General features: G+C 38.3%; 1 protein-coding gene across 3 annotated transcripts; it reads left to right on the top strand.

Annotated features, from left to right (window-relative positions):
* Positions 1-9,927: 9,927 nt before the first annotated feature.
* gpr184 (G protein-coupled receptor 184) lies at positions 9,928-14,518 on the top strand. 3 transcript variants are annotated; one of them, XM_012877446.3, is made up of 3 exons: positions 9,928-10,114; positions 10,238-10,329; positions 13,293-14,518. In XM_012877446.3, the coding sequence occupies exon 3, from the start codon at positions 13,335-13,337 to the stop codon at positions 14,364-14,366; it is 1,032 nt and encodes a 343-aa protein (XP_012732900.2). In that variant the 5' UTR covers positions 9,928-10,114; positions 10,238-10,329; positions 13,293-13,334; the 3' UTR covers positions 14,367-14,518. The 3 variants fall into 3 exon arrangements, with proteins under 3 accessions (XP_012732900.2, XP_012732898.2, XP_012732897.2); XM_012877444.3 differs by having other exon boundaries at positions 10,219-10,329; XM_012877443.3 differs by having other exon boundaries at positions 9,928-10,329.
* Positions 14,519-15,567: the final 1,049 nt, after the last annotated feature.

The following is a 15,567-nucleotide window of genomic DNA, read 5'->3' as shown; positions in this document are numbered from 1 at the left end:
TTAAAAAAAAATCAAAGCCATCTATTGTTGGATAAAGGCAGCATTTTATAGCTCACAGACTTGAGTGGAACTCAAGGGGACCCTGTGGCTGCAGGCAGAGTGATTTGTTTTCCATTGTCTGATGGCCACACTTCAGCCGATTCTGGTGAAAATGCATCCTCCAACACTACTTCCATCATCGTTGGCAAAGTGATGCCAAATGATGATCTCCATCTCACCTTCTTGCTCTTTTTATCTCTTTCGAGTATTGCTTAGTTTTATACTTTAAGCTTCAAGCTGCACTTTTTCAGCTAATTGTCTTTGGTCTGTCAAGAAAAAGCAGAGATCCTTGTAATCAAAAGAATTCATGCTGAGGATTAGATGTTTTAAAGAAAATCATTTTTTTTTATTATGCAATACAAAAAACTCACTTAGGGAAAAGAGTTGGCCAAACCAGAAGAGATGCCAACTTGAGAAAGTAATAACCTTGAGAAAATATTGTTTTCAGCTGCAATAGAAACCAGGTTTTGAATGTGGCCATAGATGGAAGAATTTTGGTTTAAAAAAAAAAACAATGTTTTTAAAGATGCAAATGTGCAACAATGTCAGCTCTGATTTTGGTTGATCTCAGCAAATTAAAACCAAAATAAAATTTGAATACTGCTTAAGACAATATGAGCGAGCATTATAAATGTATGTTCTACTAGTTTCTTGATCACATACTGCGCTTTTATCCTTAAGGCATACAGGAACAGATGAAACAATGTAATATTGTGAAATCATTCAATAATCTTTGTCACTCGTTTCAGAAAGTAAAATTTAACACTATAGAGTGATATTCAATAAATTATTAATGAAAAGTTCATTTATTTCTGTAACTCAATTCACTAAGGGAAACCCATTTAATAGATTAACACAGACCGATTATGTTTAGAACTTCTAAACATCATAATTAACAGAAAAAAATCATAATTAGCAGAAATGAGAGCTTCTAAATTAGAAGCTCTCATTTCTGTTAATTATGATTTTCTCCCCACCTCAAGGCAATTGAAGCACAGCATTTAAGATTAGAATAATGTATCAGACCAAAAAAAAAGCTAGTTTTCATGCAGTAATGGGGGCTTAGTGAAAAATATGTTTAATACCTGCTAAAACGTTGTCGTTTTTTTCAAAAGGTACTTTTAATCTGACACATAAGCCTCGCTGAAATGCATATTCTAATTTATTGAATATAACTGTATACTAGTATATCTAAAACAAATTTGAATATTGCATAAAAGTGCAATATTTTTTCCAAACATCTCAGAAAGTGAAACTCATCTCTTATATGCACTCATTACACATAGAGTGATATATTCCAAGCATTTTTTTTCTTGTAATGTTGACGATTAAGATAAGCAATTACTTTGTCTCACGATGGGGAAATTCAGGCATGACAGTGGCAAAGACACATTGTTACAATTTATAGTAATGAAAAAGGATAATCTAATCCAAAGTTTGTTCTAAAACAACAGAGAATGATTTATCAGAAAGACCAAAATACAAATAAAAAATAAACACCAGAGTAGATTTTGGCCAATATTGATAAAAAGGTCAAAAAAGATGAAATATTCGAGTTAAACAGTGAAAAAACACTAGCCTTTTTACAGAATGAAATTCAACAATATGCAATATGCATGCTAGTACAGCAACATCTCAGTGTAGCTAAGGTGTGCACAAGCGTACCACAGCATCTGAGAGACTGTAAAGGACTGATGGTCAGATCAAAGCCTGAGTAACCATTAGCATGTTGTAAACAGTTGTGAGCAGCAGAGATTGTAAAGTCTGACAGCAACTGGGTGGAACAACCTGCGGAAATGCTCCCAGGACAGAGCTGCCCGTCTTGATGAGTTTACCCAGTCACTTCCTCTCAGATACAGATAAGTGGCTGCTCCAACAAACCACACCAGAGACGATGGCTGATGCCACCACAGAGTCATAAGGTCATAAGAACTGCCTCTTGCACTCTAAAAGAGCTCATCCTTCTCAGCCCGTAGAGTCTGCTCTGACCCGTCCTGTAAAGAGCATCCGTGTTGTAGCTCCAGGCCAGTTTGTTGTTCAGGTGACACTCAGGCCCACTGAGAGTCCGCTATCTCACCATCAGCTTCTTTGTTTTCCCTGCATTTAACCTGAGGTGGTTCTGCTGTCACGCGTCTACAAAGCTCTGGATCCACTGTCTATACTCTGAGGCATCCTCTTCTGAAATGAGACGGACTGTGGCAGAGTCATCGAAGAACTTCTTTTGGTGGCAACCTAGTGAGCTGATGGAGAAGTCTGCTGTGCAGAGGGTGAACAAAAACAGCGCCAGCACAGTTCCCTGTAGTGCTTTCATACTGCAGGTCAACCTGTCAGAAACACAGCCCCCTGTGCTCCCATACTGCAGTAGAGCATCCACAGGGACAGGTGGTGGTCCACTCCTGACTGCTCCAGTTTGTCCTTCAGGGGTCGTGGTTGGATGCTGTTGAAAGCACTGGAAAACCTCATGGTGCTCCCATGATTTTCCAGGTGGGCGTGAGCTTGATGTATCAGGTAGATGCTGGCATCATCCACCCCAGGCTGGTTGGCGAACTACAGTGGATCCAATGAAGAGCTCACTAAGGGGGCAAAGATGGTTGTGGACCAGCCTCTTGAGGGTTTTCATTGGGTGTGATATTAGTTCTATTGACCCGTAGCTATTTACTTTAAAATAAGTCATTATCTTCACTTGTATTTGAAAAAGGATAATAATTCAAAATTGTACTTAAATTCTGACGGCAACTCATTGCATTGAAACTTGTTTAGGTGTGCAGGTGTGTCGGAGTAAAACGCAAATATAAATACAAATTAAACTTTTAAAATTTTTATTTGGCAAAATGTTAAAATTATATCTACATTGATTTCCTTTTATTAGGTGCTACTTTGTGTTGAACTGTTTGATGACACTAAAATCCTTTGAAGTTTGTGAATGTAACATGACTAAATTAGAACTTTTAGTTTGCAAGGCACTGCAACTCTTATGCGGACCAGAGAATCATCTCTCACACCGTGACGAAAGAAAATTCTTAATTTCATTTTGATTTTTCAAGCTCTGAATGTAATCAGTTTTCTTAAACCTCTGAGAGATCCCAACGGAAAGAGACAGGTTTGGTGTCCCAAAGACAAACATGTTTCTGTGTGAAATGGGCATATTTAACCCCAGCACGAAAGCAAAGATTGTCTTTGGTAAGAAAGTAATTATCCAGGATGAAAAAGGCTGATCAAAACATGGACTGACCATTGATATATACTCATCGGCCACTTTATTAGGTACACCTGTCCAACTGCTCGTTCTAATCAGCCAATCACATGGCAGCAGCTCAATGCATTTAGGCATGTAGGCATTGTCAAGACGATCTGCTGCAGTTCAAACCGAGCATCAGAATGGGGAAGAAAGGTGATTTATGAACGTGGCATGGTTGTTGATGCCAGACGAGCTGGTCTGAGTATTTCAGAGACCACTGATTTACTGGGATTTTGGGTTTACAGAGAATGGTCCCAAAAAGAGAGCATATCCAGTGAGCGGCAGTTCTGTGTGCGCAAATACCTTGTTGATGGCAGAGGTCAGAGAAGAATGGCCAGACTGGTTCGAGCTGATAGAAAGGCAAAGCAGTGATACTCAAATAATCACGCGTTACAACCAAGGTATGCAGAAGAGCATCTCTGAACGCACAACACGTCAAACCTTCATGCGGCCGTGGGTTGTACACTAGGTAAAATGTACTCGTTTACATTCACTTCAGTGACCTTTAGAACAAAATGTACTTCTGTGAGTAGTTTTATTGCTCCATTTTTTTTTTTTTTTACTGCTGCTTGAGTAATATTATGTTAATGTATCACTGCTCTTACTTGAGTACAATGTCAGGCTACTCTACTCACCTCTAGTTACTTCACTGAAAGAAGAACATGGATGTTTTAACCAAAATTTGCCAAACACAGAAAGAAACCAACACGATTTATGTTAAAGTATGTTTATGTTCTATGTAAACCAGAATCTTTGTTCTAGTGGTTGTTTTATGTTGTTTCTACCAAGTCATTCAGAGGTCAACTGAAGACAAAGTTATTAGTATATATCAACATTGGTAGTACTTTAAATTGTTCTAAGATGTATACATTATCTTTTGTAAGTACTGCTTTCAAAAGCTTCATGTAAAAAAAAAAAAAGATTAAGAAATGTATGCCTGAATTCATCACTTTGCAGAGATGTAATTCTTTTCTTATTTTTTTATTTTATTCTTAAAAATAATCAGAATTTGCTAATGACTTTATAGCAACCTCATTTGCATTATTTCTTTTATGAAATATGTTATGATCAAACAGTAGTTGAGTGCCCTTTTAATCAGATACAATTTCACTCTCACTTTAGTAATGCTTTGGAGGACTAATTTCAACTTCTAATTCAGTAAAAATAGATGGAAGTATTGCCACTGGTTACATAACCACAATTCTTTTCCTATTCTACTCACTTCTACCTAAATGCCCATGCCAAAATGCAGTCACTCAAATTCCTTCCATTTGTTACTTTACAGTTAAAGGAAATGGACTTAAATGGATGTTGTTTATGCTCAGAAAAAAAGATAAAATCTCATATTTGGAATGTGGTCTATGGTAAACAGTGTTGGGGCTGCTAATGAAGCTTCCTGAGATCACCACCAGCTATACGATAATGAACAAACAACATACAAACCTTCTTAGCTAGCTGGAAATGTTTATGTAACATGAGCACACATTCTAATTGCACTTCCCTTCGCATCCGTTAACCACTGAAGCAGTGACCAACAGCCCACAATTTGATTAAAAAGTGAGGCTGGATGCTGAGATTGCTACGGTACTTGAGCCTAATGGATTTTGAATGAACATAAATCTGCAATTTACAAAGCTTTTGAAAATTATAGTGCAGAGAAGAAAAGTTGATTGAGGAATAAGATCAGAGGGTTTGAACAGCAAGGTTCACCACGAGTCACTGGTGGCCCAGTTCAGACCTGGTATGAACATGCCTAATGACAATCTAGGACTGGACGATATAGAAAAAAAGCTCATCAATAAAAAAAAAATGCATATTGATTGATATCGATAATTAATGAAAATATTTAAAACCATATTATATGTGCAGCTCTGTCTGGACATTTTATGATATTGCTAAATTATTTAATTTTAATAAAGAACACAATCACAGAATTCCAATTAAATCTTTATTTAACCAACAAATTTTTTTTAAAGAAAAATAACTTAAGAGACCTGAGTTATTTTATTAATTACCCGCAAATAATAAACTAAAGTGACCAGTAAAATGACCAAAATAAATATACCAAATAAATAAATAAAATAGCCTATTTAGGTGGGAATAGTACACTAGTAACTCCTCAGGTTTCATAATTGAGAGGCTGACGCAGGGCTGAGGTCCGAGGTTGTGGCGTGGGAAGACGCAGACTGCAGCTCATTTTGCACTGATTCCCGGCACTAGTTGCACAATTTAGGTAGCGCTGTTACAGAAAAACTTGCGTCTCGGAACTTTATATCGCGGATCCGGAGTGGCGAGTAATTGTTTGAAGCCAGGTTTTTCAGCTGCAGACAACAGCAGCATATCCATCACTATGAAGCTTAGACGCTTTTTCATTTTATCACAAAGGAGGGAGCCCAGTTTAGCTGCTATACCTGCTTTGTTTTGGAAGAAGTTCCAGAAGATTCCTAAGAAGAAGACGCGGAGTCGCGCGGGGCAGACACAGCTCGCCCTGCTGCGGGTGTGAGCGGCTGAGCGGCTTATGTGATGAAACAAGTTTGTTGCGTTACCAGACTTTGTTTTTACCGGTTCCTTGCAAGTTTTACAAATCACTGTAGTTTATTTCTGTCAGGCTGGCGAACTAGTAAAACCCCGTTTTGGGACCGTTTCCTCGGCCGCTCCTTGCTGCGACATATTCACGTGCTCTGTGTTGTGGTTTGAGAGGGCGGCGCTTTGTGACAGCGTGCCTGGGTCCGCGATTAAGATTGGTCGAGAGGAAGCAGTGACTGTAGCATCAACTAATATAATAGGCTGAAAGGAAGGAAGGAAGGAAAACTGTCTCTATCGAACTTTTATCGACCCTTTTTTTTCCTATCGTGCCACACGTCTATCGATCGATATATATTATTATTGAATTATCGTCCAGCCCTATGACAATCCATGCAATTCACAGAGTGGGTTGTCAGCAGAGAAATCAACAGATCTGGTGATGTGTCTGTGACATTACGATATTGTAAATTACTATGTTACTACCTCTATATCAACACAGTTGGGATTTATCTGAGACACAATTATTTTTTATTAAGTCAATTAGTTCTCAAAACAGTGATTAGAGTAGTAGAAATATAAAGTTGGGTGTCATTTGCTTAGCAAGCAATCTAATGTTGAATTTATGGAAAAGTTGATCAAGCTGGAGGAGGTAAATGATGATTAACCAAGACCCCAGCACAGACAAATTGGGGTCACCAGAGGTAACTGAAGTTGTAAGAAGTGTATGTTTGTAATAATCACTTCATCCAGAAATAAAAATGTGTACTATGCATTCAATCCCCACAAGTATTTCCAAGAAGATATGTCTGTTAGACAAGTTATACTGACAGTTGATCACTTTTCACAAAATATGTTCCATTTATCATATCTAGTTAAGGAAAGATTATATGGTTTGATTCACATTCCGATGCCCTATGCGCACTGGACATACATAAACTTGCTGGTTGTACATATAGGTACTATTTAGAAAATGTGAATATTGTGAAAAACTAAAAAAAAATTTTTTTATATTTATTACTCATATCAGATTGATGCTCATATGGTAAATAGATTTCTAGGACATAGAGTGAAATATTTATAGCCTTTATTTACTTTAATTTAGTATTGATAATGGTTTACAGATAATAAAAACACAAAATTCAGTATTTCAGAAGATTAGAATATATTGAAAAGTAAAATATTTGAAACTCATGGGGCCACACCTTAATTAGGTAATTAATCTAGATGGTCTCTCAGTCTGGATCAGTAAGCTAAACAATACATTCATTGACACTCTTTACAAGGAGGGTAAGCCAAAAAAAAAAACTTTACTGCTTCTACAACAACCTGATCCTCAACATGATCAAGATGAAGGAGATGATCATGGACTTCAGAAGACTGAAGCCCCGGTCCACTGGCCAAAGTAAAAGTCATACAGAGCTTCAAGTAGCCTACCTTGGAGTCAACATCAGCAATAATGCGACCTGAAACATCAACACGACAACGGCGGTCAAGAAGGTGCTTCAGAGGCTCCACTTCCTAAGGCGGTTAAAGATGTCAGAGCCCAAGCCCGACCAGAAATTCAGGCCGGATCAGGCCTTGATGTCACGCAGGATGATTGGGTGCGGGTCGAACTCGGGTCACACTCTGATCAAGCTCTAAGATTTTTTTTTTTATCATGAAATATATGAGCTCATCCTGTCACTGTGGGAGCGGGAAAATAGTCTGCTCTGCTCTGCTACATCCTGTGGGCAACCTGCATGACGCACACATGTGGGTTAGATGTGCCCTGAGCCAGTGCTCGCTGTGGTGTGCGCTCACTGAGTGTGGTTTAACCTACTGTTCCTTGCTTGCGCAGTCAGTGCAATGATGTGCGGCACACGCACTAACTGCATCTAGCCGCAGTAATACCTTAAATAAGATAGCTATGTGTATCTGGTTTTCTTTGAGCTCAGGCCCATAACTGTTGGTCGGGCTTAATGCCCGTGTGCCCTGATCGAGTCGGGCTAGTTTTACTGGGCCCGATCTATTCTATACCCACAATAGCTGCAGGTGAGATTCTATAGGTCATGTATTGAGCCAGTGCTCATGTACTGCATCACAGCAAAGAACTCTGTAGCAAGCAGCTGGATTTCATTTTCCAGCAGGACTTAGGGCAGCCCATGCTGCATAAGATACAAAAAGGTGGTTAAATGACCATTTTGTTACTGTGCTTGACTGGCTAGCAAACCTGCCTGAGTTGAACCATATGGAGAATATCAGGTGCATCAACAGGAAAAGGAGGCCCAACCAAATATTGAGTGCATAGAGGTGAGCGTACTTTTCAAAGGCCTTTCATTTCTGTTTAAAATGTGTTTTTTTTTTTAAATTGATCTTATGTAGTATTTTCAGAGATGCAAAATGTTGTGTTTTCAATTAATGTAAGACATCATCAAAATTAAAAGACATAAAGGCTTGCCATATGTTACTCTGTGTGATGAATCTATATAATAGCTGAGTTTCACTTTCTGAAAAGGGTGACAAATGTTGCATTTTTTAAACAATTTTCAAAAATTTTGAGTTGTCTTATACTTTTACAGTATACCTTTACAGTATCTATAACCACGTATCAATGCACGGTTGAGGCTTGTGCCTATCTCCATTGTTGGTCATTGGGCGAGAGTTGGGGTAACACCCTGGGCAAGTAGTCAGGTTGACACTCATCCAAACATTTTTGAGAAAAATGTAAGGATGAGAATCTTTTTCATGTCCTCTGTTTGTTAGGATATCCTTTGTGTACATTTCTAGCTGTTTTCAGCATGTTTCATAGAATGAATTTGACTGAAGACATTCAACAAATCGCCCTGAAGACTGAGGGCCGACAACTTTATCCCTGAACTTTTCTCATGGACTCCTTGGTCTTCATGATATTATTTGTTCGCTAATGTTTTCTTACAAATGTAACTCTGCTTAAAACTTCACAGCAACCTCAACATCTCTCTGGTGTGTTCCCTAGTTTTCATGATACTGTTTTTTACACTGGTGTTGTATAATTGTTTCTATTCAGAAATGGAAAAAAAAAATATGTCCTTTCTCTGTCACATCAAAGTTTATATACCACTCTCTGTTGGTTTATTACATACAGTACACTCCCAATAAAATCCTTTAGTAGAATAGGGGCTGCTCTAAAAACACTCACGTAAATATTAGTTGTTCTATTTTGTTGTTCCCATCATGCATCTGCCAGGTGAAGTTGCACCATGACAAAGGTGGTAGTTTCTCTGACGTATAGCTCTTTCTCTATATGTGTTCAGCCTTTTAAAATAAAAGTGCCTCAATGTAGGCAGTTTTACTCAAAGCTTTTTGAGCGCCACTCTTGAAGAGCGTTGATCTTGATTTAAGCCCAACTTCGTGGCTTGCTACAATATATTGTATATTTGATTTGTGTTTGTAACAGGACGTAATGTGGAAAGATTCAAGCAGAATCATGCTCTGTCCTCCACCCCCCACTCGGCACAGAAAGTGAAACTAGTGGAACAAGGTGGAGAGCTTTTCAGAACTTGACAGTGGAAAATACAAGGAATCATGTTTTGAATCACATTTAACACCAGGTTGGTTCATTTTAGATGCTGTCTACCACACTGTCATGCCAGCACAATCTGGAGCTTTTTCACTATTTAAGCACTTTCTGAGCAGACAATAATCTGATCGCCTCCCCTGTCTGCTTTGCTGGCATTAGGTATGCATTCTTATTCACTGAGGAATAAAAAATGCAGCTGATGCTGATGTTTACTTTAGAGACATTCAAGCTTGGCTGCAGGCTTGCCTCACAGACTCTGCATTTGTAAACACGAGCCTTTGAAAAAACACACTGGTACAAGGCGCCTCTCATATCTGGCAAACACAGGCGCTGCGCAAGCTTGTGCACAACTCCTGACATGTAGATTATTTCACCTCTTAACCTTTGGAACTGGTCAAAGGTACTGAAACTGATTTATGAAAAATAGGAGATGAATGAGAGGCTCTTCATAGCATGCCATAAAATGAAGAATTACTTGCTGCCCAGGAAAACAGTTTGTAACAATCGAGTTTCTCATTCTCACTCAGTAGGAGTTGCTTCATATCTCCTTTATTGCCATCAAGGGTTAACTCTGCTTTCTATTTCCTGGCATGCACATGTGCAAACCTAAAGTCACGTCCTTCGTCTGTACAGTTCCCCGCCCTGTTTTGTAGTTCATTTCTTCCACTCTGCCTACTCAACGCTGAAATGTAAGCTGCGACTGCTGCCGGGAAGTCGCAAATAGGACAAAATCAACAGGCAGTGCACAACAAGAGAAGCTCTCGCACTCCCTGGTAACTACTTTACTAGCTAATCATTTTGTCACCCACTTCGGAGGACAATGTGAGACTGTAATGGCTGGATTTTAAATGAGGGATTTTTTTTTCCCCCTCTGAAGAACATTTTCTGACTTGCAGGAACTGAAGCTGAAGCGTCTGTGGAATGTGTCTACACTTTGGATGGTATACAGCTCTTCATCAAACAACACATCCTTGAACAAAAACAGCAGGTGAGGTTCATAAATGACTAAAGTTATAAATGTGAAATATCTAGGAAGAAAAAAGAAAAATCCTGGAAATACCTTAGAAGCAGCTGTGAACAGGGTTAAAAAGTGTGGTAATCTTCCTATTTTAAATTTTGTTTAGTTTGATCTGACGGGTGTTTTATTTAAACAGAGTTCATTGTATCATCATGACAGAACAGTTTTCAAGCAACAGCTGCATGGTAATGTTTGACTTTCCAGTTTAACATTCAGAATTTCCCTGCGGGGAAGAAACGAAGCTTCAACTTGTTTGACAAGATGAAGCTCTGGATTATGACTTTAAAACGTTGGGTTTTGTTTTGCACAGACTGACTACAAAGGTCTAAATTAAACATATGTTCTTTAAAAAAAAAAAAAAAAAAACTCCTCATCTACACTACAAACATGAGCTCAAACATTTAGAGAAAAGGCAGATTTTTTTTCCGAAGAGAACAAAACTCCAAGAGAAAAAGAAAACAATCTTTTCCTTCAAAAGATTGTTGTTTTCTTGTACAATTAATATTATGACTCTATTCTTGTAATTTCCAAATAATTAAGATATATATTAAGATAATTGTAGGTTAAAGAAAATTAATTATTGGCCACAGAGAAGCACATTTCCACAAAAAATCAGAAAGTTTTATATTCATTTCATATTTTTCTGATGTTAAAAAGTCATACATAATAAACATTTTTTTCTGTGATTAAGGGCATAATTTTGCTATATTAAAACAAGTATATATCTGACATTGTAGCCCCCCCACATAGTGTGTTGCAACCCCCCGGGAGTTCCTGACCCTCACTTTGGGAACCCCTGCACTAATAGGTCCTATTTTTTTTTTCCCCTCTGTATTATTATTATTATTATTATTATTATTATTATTATTATTATTATTATTATTTTATTATTTGTAGTAGGATAATGTTGTTTTCATTAGTATTATCTATCTGTGTACAAGTTTTGTTTCTAAGAAACACAAAAATAATATAGAACTAAGGAATTTCCAACACTTGCTCACATGGAAATCTTTTCCATTTCTGCTTCTGCTGTAATTTGACCACATAGCCCCCCCCCCCCCAAACCCCAAAAAAGGAACCCTAAAACAAATCACTGTGTCGCTTACGAGAAACACATGTTTTAGGGGGAAAACCGTTGTGCGGTTAGTCATAATATCCAGTCTGATGACAACATACAGCTGGAGTAAGCTTTTGCAGAAGTGATCTTATCAGTTGGAAATGTTTTGAAATGTTCCATCCATTATCTACGCCTGCTTGTCATGGCAGGGTTGTGGGGTTCTGGTGCCTATCTCTCACAGATATTAATCTGGCAGGCTTGTAACAGATTGGGGCCGTATTTTATTCTACTTAGTGTGTTATAGTATTTAGAAAATAATGTAGTGACTTATGAAATTGAGTTAATTTAATTTCTATACCCACTTATTCTGGGCAGAGTTACAAGTTGTCTGGTTCCTGACTTCAAGAGTCATTGAGAGAGAGTCAGGGTACACTCTGGACAGTTCGCTGGTCCATCAGGGGGCTACACAGATATTATTTACAGGGACCGATTTACCTACGAGTCATGTTGTTGGACTGTGGGAGGAAGAGAACCCACACATGCATGGGGAGACAAAAATAGTTCATGCAGAAAGCACCTAGCCGAGATTCAAACAGGGGCAACGCCACCGTGTCTCCCCCTTTGCAGCTGTAATGCATTTTGCCAAGGCATCCACTATTTCACTCGGAAAATGTTATGAAGGATTCGCTAAATCTTTTTAAATGGACCACATATGTAGCCCCACATTATGACCCACTAAAGAATATCTGATGCAGCATGGCTTCTCCATTATTGGATTACGGGGATGTTAATTCCATTACATGCTCCAAGAGCCAGGTGGGGGAGATAAATATAGAAAGGGAAATAAAAACATTACCGATCGCACAAGAAAACGAGAAGCGTAAAACCTCTGTTTAAAATGGTTCCTGACGGACTTTTATTTTTTACATCTACAGAAATGAAATCCCTACTTAGTTTTGGTTTTCTGTTAAAAAGCTTTTCAAACTATTAAATGACCATTTGACAGGATATGACCAAAAAATTCAACATCATCATCAACACAGTAATATTATTACAGAGAGGTGTGTGTTTGTGAGATCAGCATTGATGATGCATTTTCATAGTAAATCAGGGAGACAATCAAACGATTAGCTAACATGATGGGTCAGGTTCACAATACTAAATCTTCTCACTAGTCTACACCCGAATCTGTCTTTGGCAGTTTGCCGTCACTTCAAATTAAAGCTGAACAACGACTTAAACCTTTAGCCTGTCTCTGTGAGAATACATTCAAATAAGTAATTGAATCTGACTACAGGGTTTTCTAACAGGAGTGAATGCTGAACACAACCTGATCAGACTGCCCTGCTGTGCTGCGTAGAACGGAGCAAAGGTCAATAGTTTATTATGTGAGAAAAAGCAGATATGCAAACGCTTTTGGTTTTACTTTTGATGTCCCACTTTAATATCACATGGGGTCTTAGGAGATCACTTAAGGTCATTGCTTAGAATGATGTGTGTTTGCACTGGAATTCAGCCAACTCTGGGATTGCTCTAATGCATGCATATATTTGTGGATTTTAGAAAAGATTTTGCAATTTTCTCCCAATCTTTTCCAGGGCTGTATTAGCATTACATTGGATGCAATTCAGTATATCAGAGTGGAGGTCTCTTGAATGCTCAGCAATATTCCCATTTACTTTTTCACATTCTGCAACATAAGGTGAAGGGAATTATTTTCTCTCTTGAGATCACTGAGTGTCAAGATTCGCTCTGAATTTTGTTGAGTTTCACAGAAGTTGAAGTCATGCAGCAAACCAAATAAAAGACACAAAGACACACAATCAACACTAAAACACAGATTTGTAAAAAGAAACTATCTTGTTTTGTCTTGCAGGTGACCTTCTCATCCAGACAGCAGCTGAACACCCAAGACACAATGAACGCCACGACACCAACGACAACCACAAATGAAACATGTGTTACAATCGGCAACAGTCCCATCAGCGACTTCCTGATGGCTGTTTACATCCTTGCTTTTGTCCTGGGCTTGACTTTTAATGTGCTGACTTTGTATCCAATATGGCTGCAAGTGAAGCAGCAGAACGTTTTAGGCATCTTCCTGCTAAGCCTGTCTGTATCTGACTTGCTTTTCATCTTCACCATGCCCCTTTGGATAAATTATTATCGCATGGACCACAAGTGGGGACTAGGTGTGACCTCCTGCAGTGTAGCAGGATTTTTTTACTACACCAACATGTATATCAGCATCTTTCTGCTGTGTTGTATCTCTGTGGACCGCTGCCTGGTGGTCTCTTATCCTCTCCACTTTAGGCGCTATCGGACATCCAGCTACGCATGGATCCTGTGTTCCACAGTGTATGTTGTAGTTATAACTTTTCACATAGTCATTCTGTGGAATGACAACTTAACAGATACCCATGATGACAATAACGACAATGACCGTTGTTATGAGACTTACCCGATGGAGAACTCTATGGCCGTTTTTAATATGGTCAGAGTGGGAATCGGCTTCATGCTCCCACTGCTTGTGTTGGCAGTGAGCTACTGGAGGGTGCTGGCCACTGTGGGAAAAAGTCATGGCCTGAACGCCCAGGTTAAGAGAAAAGTTCGTATGCTATCCTTTGGGGTAATCGGTATCTTCTCATTTTGTTTTGCGCCTTATCACATCATCCTCTTTATACGCTCACTTGTCTACTTCAACAACAGTGACCACACAGCGAGTGGAGATTACTGCAAATTTGAAAGAAAAGTGCACTTCCCTTTTTCATGCATGCTGGCACTTTCCAGTCTGAACTGCTTGGTGGATCCAGTGCTGTATGTTCTTGTCAGTAATGGAGTAAAAAATCAACTCCTTCTGTGCAGGAGAAAGCCTGTACAGATGGGGACAGAGGAATGCAAACTGACTTCATATAAAACAGAAAAGCAGAAAGTTAATGCTTTAATATGAAATATAAACAGACTGTGAAGTTTTTATGTATTTATTTGTGTGTATATACAATATGTTTTAAGCCAATATGGCCTTAAAACTGTTCACACCCCTGTCACAATGGCAGATTTATGTGATGTAAATAAACGAGATCATAACAAATCTTTTGAAAATATTTTCCTCTTTTAATCCGACATGTGGACCTTTACAACTCAACTGAAAAACAACATAGCACCAGTAACCTATAATTGTACATCCCATAAAACTATATTGTCTGTCTTACTCATCTTTGGGTCCAGTTTCAACATTCAGTTTTCATCTACCACCAATTACAGTAAATTTAATTAACCGGAAATCAAGTTCAAATATTGAAGTTATTCTACAAAGGTATCAGTCAGAAGAAGGCCAAAAAACGTCTATTTGAGACCAAATGTGAGACAAAATCTGTCACGTCAGCTGAGGGCTGTGGAGAAGATTCCTCACAATCTAATTTAGGGAACCTTCACAGAGCAGAGGGAGCTTATATTGGCAAGACTTAAGTCAAAACTTAATGTTGTTATTGCATCAAAAGGTGCTTTAACAAAGTATTATTGTAAGGACGTGAATATTCATGCTAACAGGTTATGGTGTTTTTTTTCAGTGCACCACAACCTGTTAGCATGAATACAGTTAGCATAAAAACTTCACAGTCCGAATTTGTATTTGCCTAAGCAACTTTTTAACAGCTGAACATGAGAGATGTCACATTAAAGGTGGGAAAAGTTTAAAAATGTTTTTTTTTAGTTGACAGAAACCTGACATTTTACCAGGCATGTATGAACATTTGTAACTGGTAACCAATCATTTCGGTCTGAAAACAAAGAAGTTCTCAGAGATTCAAACACCTTCATATGTCTCATTTTTGCCTCCCACTCTGCACAACATATACAGAGAAAGAGGGATGAAAGATGTTTGTGTCTCAGAGCTCGGTAATTGTGTTGTAGTATTGTGGTTTTATTGCTCCTGGGACTTTTCTAAGAGGCAGACGTTTTTTTCAGTTGTTATGCGGTCACATTGAACCATCCTGTTTACTTTATTTTCACTCTGTGCTATCTGGATTTCTGTTTCTTGTAGTTCTTGATGTGTAAAAAAAAATCAAGCATCAGAATCAGAATCAGACATACTTTAATAATCCCAGAGGGAAATTACTTTTGTTACATGCTCCAGATATACACACATTTAT

This window comes from Fundulus heteroclitus, chromosome 18 (assembly GCF_011125445.2).
Source record: "Fundulus heteroclitus isolate FHET01 chromosome 18, MU-UCD_Fhet_4.1, whole genome shotgun sequence".
Taxonomy (NCBI): domain Eukaryota; kingdom Metazoa; phylum Chordata; class Actinopteri; order Cyprinodontiformes; family Fundulidae; genus Fundulus; species Fundulus heteroclitus.
Note: the sequence above shows the minus strand (reverse complement) of the source record. Positions and strands in the feature narration are given on the sequence as shown.